Raw genomic sequence first — 25,997 nt, 5'->3', positions numbered from 1 at the left:
ACATCAATTCTCCCCCTCCCTACCCCTCCCAGTAGTACTCTGATCAAGCTAAAAGATATTGCACACTAGCTCTGAACTCTAAATTATTTTTTGGTGTCAACTAATTGGGTTTTTTTTTTTTAAGAGGATATTTTTTGCCATTGATTGAGGAAAGTGAGGAGAGAGAAATCAATAATAATACATTTTTTTAAAAAATACATCTGACCAATGTGGACACAAAATTCTTTAATAAAAATAGAAAAGTGCCACACAAATCAATGGAACAAAATAGAAAGAGCCCAGAATAAACACATGTACATATGGTCAATTAATTTATGACAAAGGAGCCAAGAATATACAATGGGTAAAGGATAGTCTCATCAATCAATGGTACTGGGAAAACTAGACAACCATATGCAAAAGAATGAAACTGGACCACTATTTTATACCATACACAAAAATTGACTCAAAATGAATCAAAGACTTTAATGTAAGACCTGAAACCATAAAACTTATAGAAGAAAACACAGGCAGTAAGCTCCTTAACATTGGTCTTAGAGGTTATTTTTTTGGATTTGTAAAGGCGACAAAAACAAAAATAAACAAGTGGACTACATCAAATGAAAAAGCTTTTGCACAGCAAAGGAAGTGAGAGGCGCCAATATAATCAGGAGGGTCAGAAAAGGCAGATGGAACAAACAACTTTTATGGGAGACAGCTGCAGCCAGGGAGGTTACGGGAGATGGCTGCAGCCCGGGAGGGAACTGAAGGACAAACGGCCTGATAAGAAACCAGACAGGCATTAACTCACTTAGAAAGCCAGATCATTAGTGAAAAATTCCAAACTACATTCCCTCCCCGCTGAAAGCAGATAGGTATGTTGACTCACACGGCGCCAGATCTCCAGTAGAATGACCTCAGGTTACTTCCCCCGTTTGCTAAAAAGTATATAATGTGTGCTTAAACTCTTGGTCGGGGCTCACAGACACTGCTCTGTGCTCAGAGTAGGCTGTGAGTCCCAGCATGCTGGTATCAATAAACCCTTTGCTTTTTGCATGAGAAGCGTCTCTTGGTTCTTTGTGACAGCGGCTTGCGTCCAGGGCATTACAGAAGTAATCAACAAAATAAAAAGGCAACCAACTGAATGGGAGAAAATATTTACAAATCATACACCTCATAATGGGTTAATATCTAAAAACATAAAGAACTCATACAATTCAATAGCAAAAACATAAACAATCTGACATCCTATTGTTTCTTTCTTTAAAGGAAGACTGTAAACCTCAATTTACTTATATCTAGTCCAGTGATGGCAAATCTATGACACGTGTGTCAGAGGTGACACGTGAACTCGTTTTTTTTGGTTGACTTTTCTTTGTTAAATGGCATTTAAATATATAAAATAAATATCAAAAATATAAATCTTTGTTTTACTATGGTTGCAAATATCAAAAAATTTCTATATGTGACACGGCACCAGAGTTAAGTTAGGGTTTTTCAAAATGCTGACACGCCGAGCTCAAAAGGTTTGCCATCACTGATCTAGTCCTTTCTCTGTTAGACAGCAGCATGACCTGTAGTAAACTGTTAGCCCTTTTAGTTTCAGTTGCTTACTATAAAAATTGGAAATAATACCTTCTGTCCAGTGTTTATAGATTTCAAAATATATAAGGAGTAAAGATGATTTATGAGTGCTTAAAAGTCATAATAATATATACATTAATGTATCCCGCCCCCCCCAAAGAGCCAGGTGCTCTTCAAGACCAAATTCTTGCTCCCATTGGTCTTTGTCTTAAAAGTGCTGAACTCAAGTGTCATAAAAATGATCAGGTTCTTCATCTTGTTACAGAATTTACCAGGCGACTGAAAAATATACAGGAGTACTGGAGACACAGGAAAAACCCATTTATTTTCAGATGTTCTGCATGTACTAGTACAGGACTCAGGGGAGACTATTTCTCTCCAAATCCTGAGCAACCCATTATGGAGGAAGCTCTCTCTTTATACCCCTTTGGTTTCTTTGTCCCCCAAATAAGGATCAGACTTCCGGGCCTTTCGCAGGCTTTGCTAAAAGCCCCGTGTGTTGGGATGGGGGCTGTGAAACCACACTTAAAGGCCTGGCCTGGCCCCAGCGCTGATAACCCCATTTGGGGATTGTGTATTATTCATGGTTTATGGCCTCTGTAAAATGGGAGTAGTACTTAGGTAAACAGGTCTTGCAAAACCAGATATTTAAGGAAGGGGCAGTGACTAGACTATGGGCTAACAGGAATGTGCATTAGGTTACTGGAGCAGATTCAGATTGCTAGCCCCCCAAAAATGTCTTATTTTCCCCATCAATCTTTTGCCTTGACCACACCTATCTTGTACTGACTCTAAGCACAGTGCCATTGCCAAGTGAGATCAGGAAGTTAGTTTATTATTTGAAATCATCACAGCTCTTACCTCTTTCTGAATCGCACACTCGGTGACAAGGTAATTAAACTCATATCCCTTCTCAGTTATGTTTGTTACAGGACAACCAATTCCCAGAGACACTGTATCAGAATGCAAAAAGTGATCTTGACCAAGTAGAGTCGGTTCAACCACAGCCCAGAACATAGAACAAGTACATCCTACGGACACTGTTGAAAGAACACCCCCCCACCCACCCAAAAAAAAAAAATTCAGATAAAAATTTTAGTCCTAGAAGACACTCAGAAAAAATTGGAGCATAGCCTCTTACTAAGTAAGTAAGTAAATAAATAAATAACCCCTGGAACACCTTTGAGAGATGCAATGTGAATGTTCAGGTGATGTCCTAACAGTTGTGAGTGAAAAATTAACATCAGGTCAGACTCATAGAGGCCTATTGGGGGACAATCTTCATCTCCCCCTCCCAGCATCATTTCTCTAAAAACTATAGAGTTAAGCTTAATGTGGGATGCTGTCTCTGCTTCACTTGCTGTGGGACTGCCCCTGGACTTGGGGTGCCTCAAGTTAGTGTTCGGCCTTGGATCTACAGGATGAGGCCAGTGTAAATGATCAATGGGACAACTCTCTATAGTTTCTGGCCCTCATTCAGAGCAGCCAAACACACCTTTTGTGGGTGAAGGGACAAAGGAAATCATATATTTTGAGCAAGTGCTGGATCTGCCCATGAAATGAAGATCTGTACCTACTGTGTCTCCTGCCCTGTGTCGCTTCTACAAAGCAAAATGAAGATCATCTTCGATTAAAGCCTACTCATGTCTGGTGAGTCTGTCAGCTCGAATCATATCCACAGTAGTGGTGCCCCATTAACTCTACTCCAGCAAAAAAATCTAAGTTTTCAGATAGATATGCAAAGAATGTCTAAAGATAAAGCTACCCATCATTATATTTTCATGATAAGGAAATACTAGAAGTAATAAAATTAAGTTTACTTTCTGTGTAAAATTAAGTTTACTTTCTACCCAGTGACTTTTTTAATAAAGAAAAAATAAAAGTTTTCATAAGTAAAGATTATTGTAAATAAGGCACAGGCAGAACACAGACAAAATCAGTGGGTTGCAAATGAAACAACAGATACTAACAGATAACTTTATGATTTAGGAAAAATAGGAAGTGAGAAGAGAAAGAATGGAGAGCTTTGTTTCCACAACCTGATTTAGCATTAACACACAATCAGCAGAGGATGCCCAGAGGCAGGTAGCTGGATTATGTGCAGATCATGGTGGCATTTGGAAGAGTAGTCTGAAACATTTAAATAAGGAAATCTTTTTTCCCCCCCGGGTGGGATGGTGGAATAGAAAGCCACACAATGGGAAATACCTGCATCTGGAAGGAAGAATAAAATTAGCTCTTTCCCAAACATGAGATAAACTAGACAAATCATTTGCTTTGGGGAGAGGGGTGGCAAATAGGAAAGCATCAGTACTACAGAAGTTAGAAAAATAGAATGGCAAGTCACTTCTACTGAAAGCAGCCAACAGTAACAGCCAGAGAAACTACACCGTCAGACAGCAAACATGTACCTGACATTTGCTCAGAAGAAGCCAAAATCATGAACACACAAAAAGATGATTGTGACGCCACAAAATCCTTCATGATTTTGAACGTCAGCTCCCAACCAATGACCCTTGAAAAACACAGGAAATTGGAGGCACCCAACCTGCTTTGGATAATTTTATAGCCAATGCCAAACCCAGCTGACTGCATTTACAAATTACTTTGGGCTGATAGCTTTTATTTTCCGGGAATATGTATTGGGTTTTTTCTGATTGCTTAGTATCTGAAAATATGGAAAGTGTGAAGAACAAAATAAAAAATCTTTATGAAAGTGGCCATTTTTTAATATTTCAAGAAAGACTTCTTTCTCCCTCCTGAATCTGGACATTGTCATAATCACTCCAGACTGAAATCAGAAGTGCAAATAAAATGCCACCGGCAAATCTTTGAAACCCGTGACTCCTTTAGGCCCTCTGAAGTTCCTGGGGAAACAAAATGTTCAGGAGTGTCAATGCTTGTTTATAAATTGTTGGGGAATGACATTCAGGGAGATACAGTGGGGCCTTGACCTACGAGTGTCCCTACTAACGAGTTTTTCGAGATATGAGCCATCTCTCAGCCGATTTTTTGCTTTGAGTTGCGAGCTAAAATTCTGGTTACGAGCCAGCTTCAGATACCCCACCGCTAGTTGGCCCAACGAACGTCACAGTGAACGCCACAACATCAGCCCAGCATCACGTGTCTCACTCGTTCACAATTGATTTGACATACAAGTAATTTGAGTTACGAGCTCCGTCACAGAACAAATTAAACTCCTAAGTCAAGGCCCCACTGTATTTCAGCCTGTGGTTTTTGAACTTGAGAGGCATCAGAATCACCTGCCGAGCTTGTTGAAACACGGGTTGCTGGGCTATGTCCTGAAGATGCTTATTCGGGGCTCGTGTGGAGCCTGAGAATTTGCATTTCTGAAAGTTCCCAGGTGAACCTGATGCTACTGGGGTCAGAACCACACTCTGAGAATCTCTGACTCAGATACAATCCCTTTAGAGCAGTGGTTCTCAACCTTGGCTGCACATTAGAATCGCCTGAGAATCTTTTTAAAATCCTAATTTCTGGACCTCATCCTCCGGAAATTCTGTTTCTTTGTTGCTAACGTTGTGGCCTCATCCCATAACAAAGAAACAGAATTTCCGGAGGATGAGGCCCAGAAATCAGGATTTTAAAAAGATTCCCAGGTGATTCTAATGTGCAGCCAAGGTTGAGAACCACTGCTTTAGAGAGCACCCTGTTCAATGGCTTCCAGACTTCAGAATGATTATCAACATCATCTGGAGTGCTATTTAAAAATAAGGATGTTTTAGCCCCACTCCAGTCCAGTGGGATGTGTTGTAGCTGGAAGTTTTAGAGTACATATGAATCACTGCAATTTGTTGTCAAATTTCTTGTCAATTTCTTACAATTTCCAGAGTCTGCCCTAGCCGGTCTGGCTCAGTGGATAGAGCGTCGGTCTGTGGACTGAAGGGTCCCGGGTTCGATTCCAGTCAAGGGCATGTACCTTGGTTGCAGGCACATACCCAGTAGGGAGTGTGCAGGAGACAGCTGAATCAATGTTTCTCTCTCATCGATGTTTCTAACTCTCTGTCCCTCTCCCTCTCCCTTCCTCTCTGTAAAAAAATCAATAAAATATAAAAAAAATTTTTAAAAATAAAAATAAAATAAATTTCCAGAGTCAGACCTAGAGGGACAGGGCCCAGGTATATGCATTTGTAACAATTGCCCCAGGTGATTCGTGGAGGCTCCCATTTCGAGAAACCTTGAGCAGAGGTCCTCAGGACCGCTGATGATGGAGGAAGCAAGGCAGGCCTCCAATTCTCCTTCAACTATTTTCACTTCACTTTCATCTGTTTTATAGTAGAACCTTTTTAAAAAAATCACCCACGTTAGAAATCCTCTGTGTCCTTTTATTTGAAGTGTACAATCACAATTTTAAATAAGAAATCAGATGTGCCTAGAGGCTACTCAATAAATGCCATCTTGAATGAATCAATGAGGAATAAAAAAGTGAACCCAAATCTTACTTCGCTTCATGAATTCTCTTAATGTTTCCACTATCTACATGATATAGACACTGTAAAATATTTGTGCTGGTAGTCGTGGTCTTTTGAGGCTCTGGAATGACCTAAAAGAACAGAGAGACCAGTCCAACTAGCATGATGTGGGACAGTTTCCAGGATCAGCAGTCTGAACAAAGGCTTTCCATGGGGGCGGGGGGGGTGGAGGGGCGGATAACTTTCACTCAATATTAATTAAAGCATTTCCCTCCTCTCTCCCAGTTTTAGCCTTTTCTAGACATTCACATATTATAACAGGAAAACAAGATGGGCTTAATCAGTTGCCACCCTGCCATTTCATAACTCTGACATGGAAAGGAAGGGCCTCTACTCTTTAGAGGACTTTTCACTATGGCCTTCTCCACTGTGCCCTTCACTTGAGAAAAAGAAATGTTGGACCAAGAGAACAAGCCCCCAGAATTCCCTGCCCAAACAGCCCTGAGCTCACATCTAAAGACTGCACAAGCCATTTCCCTGAGTCTGCCCTCCCAGATCTGTGTACCTTATAGTGGGTAGCCAAAGGGTAGTTGCTTGCAAATGACAAGTGCTGGCAAGGATGCAGAGAAAAAGGAACCCTCGTGCACTCTTGGTGGGAATGCAGACTGATGCAGCCACTGGGGAGAACACTACGGAGTTTCCTCAAAAAACTAAAAATGGAACTTCCATTGACCCAGTAATCCCACTTCTCTGAATATATCCCAAGAAACTAGAAACAATCAGAAAGGATATATGTACCCCTATGTTCATAGCAGCACAATTCACCATAGCTAAGATTTGGAAACAGCCTAAGTGCCCATCAGCAGATGAGTGGATTAAAAAACTGTGGTACAGCTACACAATGGAATACTACGCTGCTATAAAAATGAAGAAACTCATACCATTTGCAACAGCATGGATTGTCCTGGAGAGCATTATGCTGAGTGAAATAAGTCAGTCAGAGAAAGATAAATATCACATGATCTCACTCATTTGTGGAATATAATGAACAACATAAACTGATGAACAAAAACAGATACAGAGACAGGGAAGCATCAATGAGAGGCTCAAACCTCAGAGGAAAGGTAGGAGAGGGTGCAGGTAAGGGGGAGAGATCAACCAAAGGACTTGTATGCATGCATATAAGTATAACCAATGGACACAGACACCAGGGGGGTGAGAGCATGAGTGGGGAGGCAGTGGGGGGATAAGGACACATGTAATATCTTAATCAATAAAGAAAGAAAAATTAATTAATTAATTAAAATGTATATATTAAAAAAGAAATATGAACAGAGCTTGGATGTGTCATCTGTAGTGACCACACACAGGCACTCTATGTGTGGAGGTCCTTACAACACAGATCAGAATAAGGTTGGAAAGAGAGGAGAAATTGGGCTATGGGTCTTGCATGGGGAAGTGCAATATAGTGGAGATGGATGATGGCACATATCACATGGAAATGTTCCAGGCTCTAAGAATTCTAAATGAGAGTGGCTCAGTGTTTGAACGTTGGCCTAGAACCAGGAGGTCATGGTTCGATTCCTGGTCAGGGCACATGCCTGGGTTGCAGGCTTAATCCCCAGTGTAAGGCAGGCAGGAGGCAGCTAATCAATGATTCTCTCTCATCATTGATGTTTCTATCTCTCTCTGAAATCAATAAAAATAAATTTTAAAAAATAATAATTCTAAATGAAAATCTGTCTTTCTATCTCATTATAATAAAAGTTGGTTTGTCAAAACAGGAGGGCAGAACAGATCTTATTTAACAGTGTCTTCAATTGATTTATAACTTTTACATAGATATATGGTATACGTGCCTCCACTCAAACCCTTGTTCCAGTTCCCATACATGCAATGCAGGAGCAGAACTGAGGCCATTTGTGCTCAGCTCAGAGTAACTTGGGAGCCATTAGGACCTTGTCTTGCTCTGCTGATAAGCCTAGAAAGTGTGAGTTTTACTAGATATTTTGGTGCTTGGCTCATTCCTCAACATTCACCTTCAGTAAGTCAAGCAAATAACCAAAATTACATAAATCTTGCTTATCAGCAAGGAGAGGTAAAAGAAAAAGAGATTAGATTATCTCCAAGTAGATCTGCTTGATTAGATTTTTTTAAATGTGGACTAGAGGACTCTAACATACTTAATACTTGAATGACCTTGATTCCAAACCCCAGATGCTCAAATCTTGAATTCTCTCAGTCCTGATGAAAGCCAACTCAATTGCTTACTTTTCTAGTTTGCACCTGAATAAACTTCTAATATTTATTCCAATGAGATTATCTACCAATACGTGCATGTTATTTAAAAATATATGCGTTACCAATTTGTAATTTGGCTCTGAATCTGGGGCGGTTCCTTTTAGCAAACATTTGACAACCGCTTATGTTCTAAGTATTCTGCATGGTACCATAGGAGATACAACAGTGAACAAGAAAGACTTACCTTTAGCTTTGCCTTTTTTTAAATTTATTTTTATTATTGAAAGTATTACAGATGTCCCTTTTTTTCCCCTCCACTGACCCCTTTTACCCAACCCCTGTCCCCATCCTCCAGGCCTCCACCACACTATTGTCTGTATCCATGGGTTATGCATATATGCATATAAGTTCTTTGGTTAATCTCTCCCCATTCACCTACCCACCAGCACTTTCCCTCTGAGATTCATCAGTTTGTTCATGCTTCTATGTCTCTGGATCTATTTTTTCATCAGTTTATTTTGTTCATTAGATTCCATATATGAGTGAGATCATGTGATACTTGTCTTTCTCTGACTGGCTTATTTTGCTTAGCATAATACTCTCCAGGTCCCTCCATGCTATCTCAAAGGGTAAGAGATCCTTCTTTTTATTGCTGCATAGTATTCCAAGGTGTAAATGTAACATAGCTTTTTTACCCATTCATCTACTGATACGCACTTGGGCTATTTCCAGATCTTAGCTATTGTAAATTGTGCTGCTATGAACATAGGGGTGCATATATTATTTCTTATTGGTGTTTCAGGTTTCTTAGGATATATTTCTTAAAGTGGGGTCACTGGGTCAAATGGTAGTTCCATATTTAATTGTTTTAGGAAACTCCATACTGTTTTCCATAATGACTGCACCAGTCTGCATTCCCACCAGCATTGTACTAGGGTTCCCTTTCCTCCACATCCTCACCAACACTTGCCATTTGTTGATGGTAGCCTTTCTGACAGGTATATGGTAATAGCTCATTGTCTTTTTAATTTTCATCTCTCTGTTGATTAGTGACAGAGCATGTCTCTTGGTGAACTGTATGTCCACTTCAGAGAAGTATCTATTTAGGTCCTTTGCCCATCTTTTAATTGGAATGTTTGTCTTCATTTTGTTATGCTGTACAAGTTCCTTATATATTTTGGATATTAAGCCCTTACCTTTGAGAAACTCATGTCTGACAGGGAGACACACATCAAACAAACACAGTTAAGAAATACTTCTGCAAGTAACTAATTGCAATTTTCAGAAGTGCTACAAAGGAAAGTACAGAATACCAAGAGAGTAGATAACAGGGGGACATAACCAGGTCTGGGAAGTGCAGACAGAGTATCCTTGAATAAGTGGTATTTATGCTGAAGGATGAGCCATTGGAGGGGACAGGAAGCAGCACCACCTGAAAGCCAGCATTCAAGAGAGGAAAACCACACATGCAAATAAGCCTTGAGGCAGGAAGGAACTTGGCACAATAGAAGAACTAAAAAAAAAAAAAGTGAGTTGGAACATAACAGAAGATAGTGAAATAAATGCTGGAGAGACAGGCAAGGGTCAGAGGATACATGTTTTTAGAGATCACATTTAAAATATATGGAGTTTTATTCAAAGTGCAATGGAAGCCTTCAAGGTTTTAACCTGGAAGCAAAGAATCAGAATTATGCTTTGGACGATCACTGGAGGTGTGAAACAATGCTCAGAGCCTACAGAGTCACAGATATATTTTCAATTCTATGAGCTTTTGGATAACTTAAGATATTACCAGGACAATCAAATATCTCTCCTGCAAGTTTTTAAAATATTCAAAACTGACTTTTTCCCAAATACAAAGTCTAGGGCACTCTGGGTCAAATTGTATTCCTTGAGAATTTCTTTTCTTTAGGTGGGGCCTACATATTAATCAAGTTTGGGAAATGCTGCTCTAGAAGTTAAATTAAAAATGACTTGGCTGGACTGGCTTGGCTCAGTGGTTGAGTGTCCACCTATGATCCAGGAGATCACGAGTCAGGGCACATGTCTGGGTTGTGAGCTCGATCTGCAGTGTGGGGTGTGCAGGAGGCAGATGATCAATGATTCTCTCTCATCATTGATCTCCCTCTTCCTTCCTCTCTGAAATCAATAAATTTATTTTTTTTAAAAAAAAGAAAAATGACTTGGAGGAGGGTACAAGCGGCTAAGACAAAAATTTGGAAGTTATTATGGAGGTGCAGAAATTATGGTAATTTAGACCAGAGTAATGTCAGTAAATGCAGAAAGAAGCTGACTGGCCCCAGAAGGTAGAATGTTTGACACTGAGGACTGATTAGACCAGTGATTGAGGGAGTCGGGTATCAGGCTTGACAATCAGACTACAGGTAGATATGACTTGATGGTTATCGAGACGATAAAAGTTGAGAATTACTAGTATGTACTGCCTATGAGTATGAGGTACTATTCAAAGCACCCTTGTGGTAACTCATAGAATTCTCACAAAACCTTAACAGAGAAGAGCTATTATTACCTACACAGAGGTTAAGGGACTTACATAAGTCTTTTTTTCTGGGTCTTTAGCCAGGACCGTGGTCAGTGAACCTGCCTTCTCAGGATATAACAGGATATAATCCAGGAAGAAAAATAATAGTTTTCTGATTCTGTGCTTTAGCCTGTATGAATGCAAGTCTGTTTACAGTGGTGTGCCTTCTCAATACAGCCCTCCTCAGCAGCTCCATTGGGGTTTCGCAACCTCTTACCTGGAACCTGATATTCCCACACAGGAACTTTTGTCCATGGATCAGTTACTGTTTCTGTGGGGTGATGTGAGCAGATGACTTCCTACTCCACCATCTTGCTGACCCAGAGCAAACATTTTAAAGCCAAACTGATAGTATTCACTATTAGTTCTTAGAAGACTGATAAACAACAGTTCTCACATGTAGCACATAGCATCTTACCTGGCATGGCAAAAATCCACATTTGATGTGCATCTCTGTGGTTATCCTCCTGACCTGGAAATTCTCAGGGCATCTATCTTAAGAGAAAATCATAAGTCAAAAACCAATCCCCTATCCTGTCTGTCCAATTTGAAACTTAGAACTTAGAACTTCTGCTTCCATTTTTATGTGTTGTAAGCCTTAGCCCCATCAAAAATAAGGTCTCTTAAAAAAAAAAAAACATAACAAGAGCAGAATGGAAAAAAGGGAAATATTACTGAAAATAGTCACTCACCTAATTTATTCCCATTGGGCTGAAGGCAAGTAAGAAATGTGAACCTTGAAGGTTTGGGATAGAAAACAAAGACAAATTATTACCTCATTCTCCCTGACCACACCTTTCAAGTCTTCTTCCTGGTTTGTGATATTACTTGGAAAAATACACTTCACCACACCTATCTGAATTGCTCAATATTTGCTTGAGTAAAAGAGGCTGCGGGCAAGCCGAAGGAGGAGCTTTCATTCTTTTCTGTCTGTCATTCAATAAATAGGCAGCAAAGTCCTCACCATTCCAATATACTGCTGGAAAGATGAGACAATCACACCAGCTGCCCCTAGTGGGGCTCTTATTGTTTTCTCTTATTCCAAGCCAACTATGCACCGTCTGTGGTGAGTATCCTTTGATCTAAAATTACTCTACTGTGATAGTCTCCTGACAGCTACTGACAGGAAACTTTGTAGAGAGTTATCTGAAAAAAGATCCTATCTCAGTTTTATATGTGTTTGAACTCTATGAGTAATGTAAAGGGTAGCCAGAGATGGTAAGGAAAGTTCCACAACTATTGTTATGAGGGATCAGAGATTCAATGTTAACTTGCCTAACTATTCTTTCTATGTTCAGATCCTTTCTACCACAGTGATGTTACCAAGTTGCTGACTATTTCTGTTCATTTTCAATGGTGGAAAATTCATGACCCCCCAAAATTTTCAAGATCATGAAAAGTTATCTTTCGATTTTGAGATACCATCTACTTTTCTAAAATTCAGCCCATGGGCTTTGGGTTAACCTTTTGTGACTACACAGAGACACGTAATATTAATAATCTCTTTTAAATAATGAAAACTGTTCTCTTGTCATTATTGAATTTAGCTATTTCATGCTACACATTCCCCTCCCTTCAACTTTTTCCTACAGGACATGGGTACAACCCCCATCATCTTTCCTTTGGATATAGATACCAGTGACTATGTGGTTCTATTAAAAAAAAATAGTAAGGAGAAATAAAAACTGGGTTTGGGTCTAGTCTGACCCCTTAGTAGCTGAATGATCCAATATTTCTGATTTTTTTTAGCGTCATTCATAAATGGAGGTTAATCAGGGAAGGGTGTTGAAGCAGGTGATTTATTAAAGTCTGGTTTAGCTCTCAGATGCATGATTTCTGCATGTAAGTCTTTACCCTGGAATTAAACTTCAAATCAGTCCAAAGATGACTATATGGTGCCAACTGTGGCTACATCTTCCTGGTACTTTCTAGCCTACTAGTACAAGAAGAGATCAACACCACAACAGAAAGACTTGTATTCACACAAGCTAAAACAAAGACTAGGCCAACACTAATTTTATTTTCTGGCCTGTCCTTTTCTTTATTGTATCCTAAGAATAGGGGGTCTCTATGGAGGCTTTGAAATTCAATACATTGTACAAAATAATTTACTTTAGTGGTCAAAGAAGCTGGTTGGAATTGTTGGTCAAGGAAGCTGGTTGGAGTTATTGACCAGGAACTAAAAAGTCTGTTTCGAAGCCAGAAAATCTGCTAAATTAGATGCTTCCACAGAATGTCAGAGATGACTCACAATTATCCAATTGTATCTGTGGCAAACCATGACCCTTTCTATGATCACTGAATTCAGATCTTCTTGATCTCTATTTAAAATGAAGAAAGGTGAGCAGGGAAAATCACATAGCCTGGATTCTCTAAGTATAGGGATAGAAGCTCCAGCTAAGCTAAAAGTAACAATTTGTACAATATTTTACAATTTATTGGTTTACTGTCCAATATCTATGAAGTAGTTGTTAAAACAAAGAAACTGAAGGTCAGGAAAGTTACATATCTTACCCACAGTCATAAATTAAGGAGCATATAATCCAGCCACAGTCTGTCTGGATCCAGGACTCATATTCTTCTCACTATCACACTAACCCATGATAATCTGGAAATGGGTAGGATTTTCCTAGGATTATTATCAAAGCATGTTTAGAAATGGTAACTAACTTTTCTTGTTCTTCTCTAGTTCTTAGGGATTCTAAATTATCTTTTTCCTTCCACAGTATAATGTGACTCCCTCCATCCTTTTGCTTGGGATTTGGACAGGTTGTTGGCTAAATCTGGAGGGTTTCCCATTCTGAGCTTTAATATTTTCTATGTGTTTCTTATTTCCTCCCTCCCCTGCCACAGAGGTAAGCAAAGAAAACTACTCCCGTTTAAACCCTCTACTAAATACAATGATCCATTCAAAATATGCCAGAGGAATCCAAGCTGCCAATGTCCTGTTGTCCCTCAGACTTGTTGGAATCCAGGACCAAAACTTAGAACAACAAGTGTTCCAAGAAGTCAGCGACATTGTGGAAAAGAAGAGTGAGTACTATTAGTATATTCTCTGGAAGGTTTAGGATAACAGTTCCCTATCTACAAAGATTATCTCCAGTGAGTCCTAAAAATTGTGTGTCCAAAGTATCTCTGCTACATCTACCCAGCAGCATAAAACTTGAGGTGACAGAAAGGTGCCTCAAAATATCAATCCCCCTGCCACTTACTCAAGAGCCACTTACTTCTTTGGCTCTTGAAAAACATTTTTTTAAGAGATCACAGGAAAAACAAAATAAATTATGGAGTCTTAACCATTAATACTGTTCTACAAACTAGCTGAGTTCACACCCAGATGGGGTGTGGACCACAACTAAGAAAGCTGACATTAGAGAGGCAACCATAGAACAAGAGACATGTGTCCTTGGTTTCAGTCCAAACTCCACCTTGTACCTGTTGTATCAATACAGAGCCTCAGCTTCCTATTTAACATAAGAGGGAAATGAAGCTACCCCTACCTATCTCTTATTGCAAAAATTATGAAAATCCCAAGCGTTTATACTCTATAAGGTAAAATATAAAAGGTAATTATTACTATCCTGGCAAGATGACACCCACAAAGACAGAAGATCCCAAGATTTCATTATTTATCTATTTTTCTTCTTTTTTATTTTTATAAGGATTGTAAGATTCCAAAAAGATTCCATGATTTCATCTAGCTTACATTTTTACAGTACAGCTAGCAAAAGTTATGCTTTGGAGATAAAGATGAGAACAGTAAAATATTAGTTTAGAGTGGAACATAAGAAAGAAGTGACAGGAAACTTAAGTAACAAGGAAGACGGGAGGCCAAAAATATCAGAAGTGTATACCTTGTTAAAATTGAATAATTTTCTTTTCAGGGTCAGATTTAACCTCGGGAGAGCTTGCCTTAGTTATACTGGCTTTGAGAGCATGTCAGAACTCTGATGAAAGTGTTACATATTTCCATCTGGTCAGCCAACTAGAAGAGAAATTCCAAAAAGAAATTGAAAATATGGGTGAGAATCAAGTGTTTAGAGACCTTGGACAACCTTGTCTTCTTCTCTACTGATTCAGAACTGTATGAAGTATCCTTCCATTCTTCCTTCTCCTCTTCATTCCATTCATCTCACTCTATCTTTGTAGATCACCTTCCCTTCTTCCCTTTCTACATGCATCTTGAATTTGTCTTTTCAAATATGTTCAACTGAACACTGCCCCTACATCAAGCATATGCACACACACACACACACACACACATACACACACACAATACAGTTCTCTATTCTATGCAAGCTTGACTTTTAGACAAATAATGAATCACACCAGAAATAACTGAGCAATACAAGATACTGTATCATGATTACTGAAGCATACAATACTAATATGGGAAGTAAAGATGGCCAATAGTACTTCATCACTGGAAACAATAGGTTGACCATGATGGCTTCCAGTAAGGTGCATTGCTTTTATTTTAACTCCTATCCAATATCCTATTATTCAATAAATCCCTCCAATCCCATCCTTCTTTGAGATGGCCTCAACTTCTTATAGCTTCAGCTCATTACTACAACATGCAAGAGGCTTGGTGGTGGGAAATCTGTGTCCTAGCTTTGTAACCACCTGAATATCAGGATAGTATTTTAATACTTTTAATGCTGGGTCTCCTCAGTGATAAAATGTAAGGATTTTAATTTGGTGGCTCTTAGAGCCTTTAAATTTCTCAAGTTTGCTGATTCTATGTGTGATTCTCCTTTTATATTACTCATCTTTCATTCAGTGTAAAGAAATGGGAATAAAGTAAATAGGAATAGACTTCAAATGTATTATCCCAGTACCACTTCCATGTGTGAGGTATTTCTTTTCTCTCTGCCAGGAGTACATGATGGCAATCCACTGACTAACTACTACCAGCTCAGCCTGGACGTACTGACCTTGTGTCTGCTCAATGGGAGCTACTCAATCACCGAAGTTAAAAAATACTTCACTCCTGAAAATAAGAACTTTTATTTTGGTGGTCAGTTCTCAGTAGGTGAGTCATTAAACTCAATTCCCTTGATAGAGAGGACACAGTTATTAGCAGGTCTTGCCCTTAGCGTTTTTCTACAAGTAAGTACTTAGATTTTTTTTCTATCTCATCTATCCTAGTCTCCTCGGAAGGGAGTTTTCTTTTTTTAGAAGAATGGAAACTGGGAGGCAGTTAAGTCTTTTTCTAGATGTGTAGTATAGTAGAAAAACATGGATCCTATCCCAGCTCTTGAGTTATAGAACCAATGGACATTAACACAACTTTAATTTTCCCATCTTTAAAATTAGGATAGAATATGAGAATCTTCACATTTTAGAAATCATAAGTGTTAAAGAATGGGAACATAGTGGAAACCATTTATCTTAACCCCTGCCTCTTTTTCCAGTTTATTGCAATCACTTGAATCTGTGAGTTTACTTGAACAACACACAACCTCTGCAAGTAACAAGGCCCAATATTTTGCTCAATAAAATGTGTATTCACAATGGGGAATTACCGGAAATTTTTCACTGGGTCAGTTTACCCATCCAAAAAAAAAAGTCGCCTCTAGATAGCTAGTATTGGTGCTCATCCCCTACAGATTCAGATACACAAAAGCTAATCTTCCTCAAAGCAGCTCAAAGAAAAGCATCCCGTATCTCTGGATAGTAAGGAAAACATGAGGTTTCTTAAACTCCTTTTCCTTTGCAAAAGGGAGGCCACCACCTAGGGGGAAACTAAGAATCAAGCCAGGAAAAAAGAAAACAAACCTTATTTTCCCTCCTTTCAATCTCATCCTCCATCTAAAGGAGGTTTATTGAAAAACGATTCTCTTAAGTATTATTTACTAATCAATCTAATGGAAACCTTGAAATATTACAAAGATATATTTTGTTTGGTTTGTCATCCTTTGTTTTCTCAATTCCTTTAAAAATACACTGAAAGATGAAAAAATGAAAATGAAAAACAAGATGTAAAAGTGGAAGACTGTTCATGAGTATGCACCTACAAATTCATGTGTTTCTCTGACCAAGATGTGAGTTATTGGGTACAAGGTACATGGCTACTCAACATAAGGAATCTTAAAATATTGGAGTGATGCCCTGACTGGTTTGGCTCAGTGAATGGAGCATCGGCCTGCGGGCTGAAGGGTCCCAGGTTCGATTCTGGTCAAGGGGATGTACCTTGGTTGCAGGCATATCCCCAGTGGGGGGTGTGCAGGAGGCAGCTGATTGATGTTTCTAACTCTCTATCCCTCTCCCTTTCTCTCTGTAAAAAACCAATAAAATATATTTTTTTTAAAAAAAAAATATTGAGCCCTAACCGGTTTGGCTTACTGGATAGAGCATCGGCCTGCAGACTGAAGGGTGCCAGGTTCGATTCCAGTCAAGGGCATGTACCTTGGTTGCGGGTACATCCCCAGTGGGGAGTGTGCGGGAGGCAGTGGATCGATGTTTCTCTCTCATCATTGTTTCTAATTCTCTATCCCTCTCCCTTCCTCTCTGTAAAAAATCAATAAAATATATTTTTTTAAAAATATTGAAGTGATTAGTGTTGAAGGGATGATTGCTATCTCTTGAAATCCTTCTCTCCCACCACCAACTACCATGAACAACCATCCCAGTTTACCTAGATTGTACCTTTTTTAGCACTGAAAGTCCCACATACCAGGAAACCCATCAGTCCAAGGCAAACTGGCATGGTTGGTCACTCTATCACCAATATTTGGTTTCCTGACAGATACTGGTGCAATGGCTGTCCTGGCCCTGACCTGTGTGAAGAGGAGCATCCAAAACAATGGAGAGGATTTACAGGATATCAATCATTATATAGAGTCACTGGTAAAAAAGATTCTGTCTGAGAAAAAAAGAAATGGTCTCATTGGGAATACATATAGCACAGGAGAAGCTATGCAGGTAAGTCAAAGGCTAACACAGGAAATAGGGAAGGGAGTCACAGAGGAAAACAATAACTTCATTCTTTTTTTTTTGGCCTTCTAAGATCTTATTATCCATCTGTTTCCTATATTACCTTTGATTCTACTCATATGACTCTCCTCCCTGCCTGAAATGTATTCTCCTTACCTTCAATCTTTACCTTTCCATATCCAATGCTTCTATGAAGCTTTTCTTGGTTACAATTTCTTTAAGAAATTCTAGAGTCTACTACAACGTCAACCTATCTTGTTCTATAACATGCAATTTCACACTTTACCATATACTATTGTTTTGAGTTTTTGTCTTAACTCCCAAGTTTGATATTGTTGTAGAAGTGGCAGTGGCAGGAACAGCAGCTGGTATTTATTGACATTAACTCATTGATGCACACAACAACCCAATGAGGAAAGAATTATTACTTTCACTTGCTAGAATAAGAGCATGAGATATGGAGTACCAGTAACTTGCCTGATATTACAAAGCTAGAAAGTGATGCAGATAGGGATGAAACCTAAACAGTTGGTTTCAAAACTCACTCTCAGCACCTACACTCTCCTGTATATGTTCCTTGAAGTCTGAGACTTTATTCCTGCACTGATCTACTCAACTCCAAGAAGACATCAAAGAAGACTTACAGAAAAAAAATTCACTGAGTCTTTAGAAGTTTGCCATGCTGACTCAGGATGAGAGAACCTTCAAAGTGACAGAGGATAGCAAGACAAAGACCAAAAGCATCAAGAACATTACACATTTTAGGAAGATCCAGGTGTTTAGCATGGTCAGCATAGGATCCTTAGGAAATTACAATGTGAGGCTGCTTGTAGGCAGGGGTCCAATCATAAGGTTATATTGTTGTTACTATCCACGTTGTCTGCCTTGCTAAGTTTAAATTTAAAATAAAATAGTGGCTTCCCATTCAGGCTGCACATTTTGAATCAGGAGCTTTTAGAAAATACTCATCTTTTAGCCCCACACCAGCCAGTTAATACAGAAATTTCGGGTGGATCATGGGCCTTGGTCTTGTTTAAAAGCTCTACAGGTGATATTAGTTCACAGCAGGATCAAGAGTTTCCTGCCTGCAAGACTGCTCTTAAGAGGAGATATAATATGATCAGTTTCGTTTCCTTTATTATCCCATAAATGCTTGTTGACTACTTGTTAACTTTAAGAATCTTCAAGAAAAGGCGGAAAAGGTGGACTGCTCTTCCCTCAGAACCTACAAAGCAAAATCTTCAAGTCCAAGCCATTTACTTCTTGTCTTTCTCATTCTAATTCCCTCCTAACTTTTCCTATCCCATAATTCTGCTCCTTCAATCCAGTTTACATCTACTGCCCAGATAGTTTCTGTTCAAAAAACTATTAGGCTTCCCACTGTTGAGCAAATAATATTGGACACCTCATCCTAAAATTCAAGGGTCTACCAATCTGGCCCCAACCTCCTTGTCTAGACTGTTCTTCCACAATGTCCCTGAGTGTTTTCCACATACCAGTCCTCCCAGACCAGGGGAAATCCTCCAGGGATTTTGTTAAAATGCAGACACTCTCATCACCATCAGGCCATGCCCTATCCTGCATATCAGATATTTACATTACGATTCATAACAGTAGCAAAATTACAGTTATGAAGTAGCAACGAAAATAATTTTATGGTTGGAGGTCACCACAACGTGAGGAACTGTATTAAAGGGTTGCGGCATTAGGAAGGTTGAGAACCACTGCCTAGCCACTGCTACTCTAGCACCTTCAGTCATGCTGTTCTCTCTGGGTACAGGGTTCCCCTCCTCATGTCACCTACTAAAATGCTACCATATCATAAGGACTACCTCAAGTACCACCTTCTCCACCAAGCCTTTCCTCAGCCCCACTAAATGTTTAGAGCTCTCCCTCTTTTGAGAGATTGCCACTAAATGCTTCTCTTAGAGCATTTATCTCAGGAGCTCCTTAACAACAGTTTGTTAACAATATGTGTTGAGCGCCTCTTATATGACAGGTATTGTTCCAGTGTTTGGGACACAAGAGTGAATATGGTAGAGAAAGTCTATTTTCATTGGTGCTACTACAGTTTGGATTATTAAGCAATTCACCACCTCCCCATCCACAATAGTTGATAAGCTTCTTGAAGACAGGAAATGTGTCTAAAGCACCTCCTATGTAGTCAATGTCAAATGAATATTTACTGTATTTGATGTAAGCTTTCCCGTATTTAAAGTCATTCTCTCTCTCTCTCTCTCTCTCTCTCTCTCTCTCTCTCTCTCTCTCCCATTAGGCTCTCTTTGTCTCATCAAACTATTATAACAAAAATGAATGGAATTGTCAACAAACTCTGGACACAGTACTCAAGGAAATTTCTCAGGGAGCATTCCATATACCAATTGCTGCAGCCCAGATCTTACCTGCCCTGATGGGAAAAACCTACTTGGATGTTAACAATGTCTCTTCTTGTGCCAGTGGTCCAGGTAAAGAACTAAAGAGTAAACTGTTTTTGCCTTTCAGCATAATACCCAAAGCACGTGAGATTTAGCTGTCCTTAGGGACCAAAAGTGACCAAATAAATCTCTAAAGCATCGTAGTTTCCACACAGAACTCAGTCCTTAATATGTCATCAGAGATTATACCCATCTGAGGATTTGTTCTTAACAAAGTGGTAAGTGTCATTCTTGGTTGAAGCACTGATAAACAAGGTAGACTTGATTAAAAGGTGTCTATCTCCAAAAGTATTTTTCTGATTGCTGGAGATGTTCTGAGTATCATTCCCATCCTGAACAAAGTATGGCATCTCTGACTTTCCATTGTGCACAGTAAGTGATCCCTCAGGGAAATAAGACATCTGTGTGGGAGGAATATGGCAATATTGAAAGAAATTGCAGTGTGCATCATTGATTTTGCAAAAAGATAGAGAAACTTATTCTTCTATTGCATTCATTCCTGGTTCAGACACTGACAGGTTTAGGGAACTTGGACAAAAATGTCTAACCTCTAAGTTTCAATTTTCTAATGTAAGAAATGCAAATGATAATAGTATCTAATGTAGGTTTTTGTAAGGATTGAATGAAACAGTTCACATAAAATGACTAGTACAGTTCCTGGTGCACGATTTTTTAATAAATGTTAAGAAATAAAAGGGCAAAAAGATGAAGCATTATTGTATGCTGTACCAAAAGGAAAAACTCAGGAGCCTCCATGAGAAATAGGGGATGGGGCAACTGAAATGTTTAAACAGCTGGGACTCAAGCTGAGCATGAGCATTCACAAGCTGGTGAGCATCTGGTTTTCATTTCTGCTTTCATCACATGAGAACTCTGCCCCTTGATTGACGCCACTTGCTCCTGTAGCAAATCCCCTCTGCATAAAGGAAAGGAGTTTGTGGATAGAAGTTAGATAGGTGTGCAAACTCTAACATTATTTTTATTGTCCTGAATAATGACTCTTTTCTGCTTTCCTGTCTCTGTCAGGTCACCTTAACATCTCTATTCATGAGCCAATACCTGGGGAACCTACCATTTCACCCACACGGATCTCAGTCAACTACACTGTGCAAATCAATGAAACATTTTTCACCAAAGTCACCGTGCCAAAGGGTTCTGTCTTCCTGAATGTGATGGAGGAAGCTCAGAAAATCAATGAGACTGCATTTCGGTATGTTGTACATAACCTCAGGTTAAGGGATTTAGTGTGATTTTGAAAGAGTAAAAAAATACATCTGCACATAAATACAATGAACAGTTACCTTTACTGACCTTCTACATCTCATGGCAGATGAAAGAGGTGAGACCTTTCATCTTCTAATACATATTAGGCATTAGATTAATGTTCATCTAGTGGATGAATAAGTCCCAGGAACCTCACTTCTGTCAGTAAAACTTCTTCAATAAATATAACTTCTTAAGGGAGGCATTTTGTGTCCAGAACAGTGGTTCTTAACTATGTTTAGTCACTGACCCCTTTGAGTAGGATGCTCATTGCAGAAAAATGAACATACACATAAAACATCATTAAATCAGAGGTTTCACAAATGCCTGGAAGCCTCTCTATGCCTTACCCCTTTCATCAGATTTCATGGACTCCCTAGATAAAGGTTCCCTGGCCTAGAGAAGTCAAATATTAAAATTAAGATATTGAATTTGTCTCTGAAAACTGTGGTTTACTTGGTTTCTTAAACCTAATTGACAATTGTTTATTATGTTTAATAACATGATGTAAGATGTTACAAAGAATATAATATATATATGAAAATATATATATATTATAATATATATAATGATAAAGGCTCCTTGCAAGTGCTCCCAGAAATATGACTAAAAAATGTGAAACATATATTGACCATGTCATTTTTTTTTAATCCTCACCCAAGGATATGTTTCTATTTATTAAAGAGAGAGAGAGGAAGGGAGAGGGAGAGGGAGAAGGAGAGGGAGAAGGAGAGGAGAGGGAGAGGGAGAGGGAGAGGGAGAGGGAGAGGGAGAGGGAGAGGGAGAGGGAGAGGGAGAGGGAGAGGGAGAGGGAAACATTGATTAGTTAACTCCCACTCATGCCCCAACCGGGAATTGAACCCGAGACCCTTCAGTGCATGGACAATGCTCCAACCAACTGAGCCAGGCCAGCTAGGGCAACCATATCACTTTTTTTTTTTTTTTGAGGGCATTTTATACTTTTTAAAAATGTATTTATTTATTTATTTATTATTTTTTTATTGATTAAGATATTATATATGTGTCCTTATCCCCCCATTGCCCCTCCCACCCCACCCCCACCCGTGCCCTCACACCCCTAGTGTCTTTGTCCATTGGTTAGACTTATATGCATGCATACAAGTCATTTGGTTGATCTCTCCCCCTCCCCCCCCACCCTCCCTTGCCTTCCCTCTGAGGTTGTTTTGTTTGTTTGTCTGTTTGTTTGTTTGTTTGTTTTATATCCCTCTGAGGTTTGATGGTCTGATTGATGCTTCTCTGTCTCTGGATCTGTTTTTATTCATCCGTTTATGTTGTTCATTATATTCCACAAATGAGTGAGATCATGTGATATTTATCTTTCTCTGATTGACTTATTTTGCTTAGCATAATGCTCTCCAGGTCCAACCATGATGTTGCAAATGACAGAAGTTCTAATAAACAATCATGAAATATTAAATTATTCTTCCCTATTTCTCTTTCTGAAGAGAAAACCTACTAACTTAGGACTTATGGTGCCTCTAGGATATCAGGTTAACACTTTCATCTACTGTTTTAGTAACTTTGACAGTGACTATCTTAGGGTAGAAGTTGTCTTCAACGTGTCTCCTATGATGGGAGGGAAGGGCAAGAACATGGGCATCACTTCCCAAATTTAGCATGGACTGGAACTGCCTGTATCAAAATCACTTAGTTTATGAAATGTGAAGATTCCTGGTCTCAGCCCTGACCTACAGAATCAAAATATCTGCGGATAGGTCCAGGAAATAAGCATTTTGGGGGTAACATCTTCAAGTGATTCTTAGGACATTAAAGTTTGAAAAATGTCCATGTACAATTGCCTTTGAAAATTCTAAGCTAAACTGGTTTGGCTCAGTGGACAGAGCGTCGGCCTGCAGACTGAAGGATCCCGGGTTCAATACCGTCAAGGGCACATGCCCAGGTTGTGGGCTCAATTTCCAGTAAGGGGCATGCAGGAGGCAGCCAATCAATGATTCCCTCTCATCACTGATGTTTCTATCTCTCTCTCCCTCTCTGAAATCAATAAAACTATATTTTTTAAAAAATTTTAAGTTCCTGTAACCTATTCATTGCCCCCATAGTTTCAAATATGTGGACAGCTCGTGGGGCCCTTACATCATCTCTGTTCAGGGCTTGGAGGAGAACCATAATGACAGAACCTACTGGCAACTTCTGAGTGGAGGCGAACCAGTGACCCAAGGTAAGGGAGAGTATGCCAAAAGCCCTACAAAGTGAAAAGGCCCAGACTGTTCATATGTGAGGGTGTGAGCTCCTCTGGGAAATGTGGCATGGAATTGGGAGAGTGATATCCATTATTTAGTGATTTGATGGTCAAATCATTTGACCCACTTCTCCTTCTTCTTCCTTCCAGGAGTTGGAAGATATGTTGTCCATAATGGAGAAAATTTGGAGGTTCGCTGGAGCAAATACTAACAAACTCAAACCTTCCTCTGCCGGATCTAATTCTTTTGCAGTGGAATTCCATGTGGATATTGGCCTCATGCCTTTCTTTTTATTTATCTCAATCACATTAGGAGCTTAAAATACCTCCCTTTCTCTCTTTGCATGTTCAATAAATATCAACGAGTATACAAAAATAGTATGTTCTAATCATTTTATTTTAAAGGGAGATTATTATTAGAGAGAAGACCACCTCAGGAAGAAGCGAAGTGAAAGATTAAACCATGTCTAAAAAGCTGAGTTCTACTCAAGGTCCCCCTGATAACTATCTGGGTGACCTTGGGCCACTGGGGAGAATGGAAATAAGGTTCTAGGTCTACTGTTGCAGCCACAAGCAATGAGATCAACTAGACACCTGTAGGGAGACCAAGCTCTTGGAGGCCCAAATGCAAGGAAGGAACCAAGTGGATAAATGGACCTCACACAGGCACTGGGTTAAAAAGGAAAATGTTGCTCTTCTCAGAATGGAAGTGTGAGGTTTATACATAAAAGTCAATCCATAAAGTTTAAGGAAAAATATCATCCCCTCCACATTTACTTTCCTTTTCTACTCATAAAAATCGCGTGATATTCATGTCATTAAAAGAAACATGCAGCCTGGCTGGCATGGCTCAGTGGTTGAACATGGACCCATGAACCAGGAGTTCAATATTTGATTCCCAGTCAGGGCATATGCCCGGGTTGCGGACTTGATCCCCAGTGTGATGCATGCAGGAGGCAGCCAATCAATGATTCTCTCTTGTCATTAATGTTTCTATGTCTCCCTCTCCCTTCCTCTCTGAAATCAATAAAAAAAAATTTTTTTTAAAGAGACGTACCAAAAAAATCACCTCTGATGTTCATTTCAGCAGAACTCATTAAAAAAAAAAAAAAAGTTGAATCATAGTGCCCAGCCAGTGTGGCTCAGTAACTGAGCATTGAACCATGAACCCAGAGGTCACTGGTTTGGTGCTGTTAGCATGGGGCAGCAGCTGTCAGATCTGTTTGTAGACTATATAGTCTATGGGAAATTGAAGTATAATGGTTTAAGGTGGCAGATATGCAAAATGTTACAATTGGCATTACTGTCCATAATAAAATATGTGACCATATAGTTTATTATCCAGCCATGACACTATAAAGAGTGACAGTGAACACTATTAATAATTACATTTGAAAAAACAGATTAAGAACTGAGACTATCCTGGGAAAACCAAAACATATGCTCTATTTTGCCCATAAGGAAAAACAGGGAAGCTTAAGCAAAAAACATAGACACAAATATGTCAAAATAACAGAAAGTACTGACCCTATAATTGACCAATGAAATTGACTCTCAATATAACAAGGTTGGAATACTGGATGTCCCTTTGAGATCCCTAACTCTCTCTCTCTCTCTCTCTCTCTCTCTCCATTAAAAAGTCATTTCCTTTATAATTCTTATTTAATTATTCCAATTGGCTCAAGCATCAAGTCTCACATTATACTTCCTAATGTTATTAGCGTTCATTTTGAACAAAGAGAGCTGAGTTTCTCCAGCCAGTGGTCTCTAAATAGAAGGTAGTAACACTGCCATATGGTAGAAACTCCTTTAAACTCAGAGATAGCCAGATGGTTAATGGAATCACATTCCCTTACCAGTCCACTAATATGAACTTGGTGAAACCTAGCTCTGGCCTCACTTACATTCTCAGAAGCACCTAAGTCTTGGGACTATTATAAAACCTACATATTGTCTGAAGAGACAAACTTCCATCTGCTGCCACAGCAAAGAATAATCAACCCAAATAAACCTTTAAAATGTCCAGAGAGGGAGTTGGGTGCTTTGATACTAGGAATTTAGGCACAGGAAAAAAGCAAATAAATAAATAAGCCCAGTCGATAACTAACCAAGAACTGTCAAAACATACTGTGTAGTGAAGTAATGTATGGCCTATGGTTTCCTGTCTGCAAGTTATTTGCTAAGTGAAGCAGCTGTGTCATAATCAATCTGCAGTAACCATGGCCATAGAAGTAATTTATAAGGAAGTGTATGTTTAAAGAGTGGGCACACCAGGGTGTGTGGATTCTCTCAGGATGGTCATGCACAGGCTCTGGAACCTAAGATCAACAATATGCTGGGGTTCCTATTTCTGTATTAGA

At 39.3% G+C, this 25,997-nt stretch overlaps 1 protein-coding gene across 1 annotated transcript; it reads left to right on the top strand.

The window, feature by feature from the left end:
• Positions 1 to 11,739: 11,739 nt before the first annotated feature.
• Positions 11,740 to 24,013, top strand: TCN1 (transcobalamin 1). The gene is made up of 9 exons (XM_070428089.1): positions 11,740 to 11,845; positions 13,633 to 13,812; positions 14,664 to 14,801; positions 15,659 to 15,814; positions 17,531 to 17,706; positions 19,994 to 20,183; positions 21,180 to 21,363; positions 23,498 to 23,616; positions 23,788 to 24,013. Exons 1-9 carry the CDS (start codon positions 11,767 to 11,769, stop codon positions 23,847 to 23,849), a joined length of 1,284 nt encoding a protein of 427 aa, XP_070284190.1. The 5' UTR covers positions 11,740 to 11,766; the 3' UTR covers positions 23,850 to 24,013.
• Positions 24,014 to 25,997: the final 1,984 nt, after the last annotated feature.

Source organism: Myotis yumanensis, unplaced genomic scaffold (assembly GCF_028538775.1).
Source record: "Myotis yumanensis isolate MYYU_CA2020_CCGP unplaced genomic scaffold, mMyoYum1.0.hap1 SCAF_10, whole genome shotgun sequence".
NCBI classification, from domain to species: domain Eukaryota; kingdom Metazoa; phylum Chordata; class Mammalia; order Chiroptera; family Vespertilionidae; genus Myotis; species Myotis yumanensis.
The sequence above is the reverse complement of the archived record's forward strand: the minus strand, read 5'-3'. Positions and strand labels throughout refer to the sequence as shown.

Coding starts and splice junctions, on each gene's coding strand:
- TCN1 (XM_070428089.1), top strand. CDS start 11,767: ATGAGACAATCACACCAGCTGCCCCTAGTGGGGCTCTTATTGTTTTCT. Junction 20,184..21,179: donor TTCTTGTGCCAGTGGTCCAG/GTAAAGAACTAA, acceptor TGTCTCTGTCAG/GTCACCTTAACATCTCTATT. Junction 21,364..23,497: donor ATCAATGAGACTGCATTTCG/GTATGTTGTACA, acceptor TTGCCCCCATAG/TTTCAAATATGTGGACAGCT.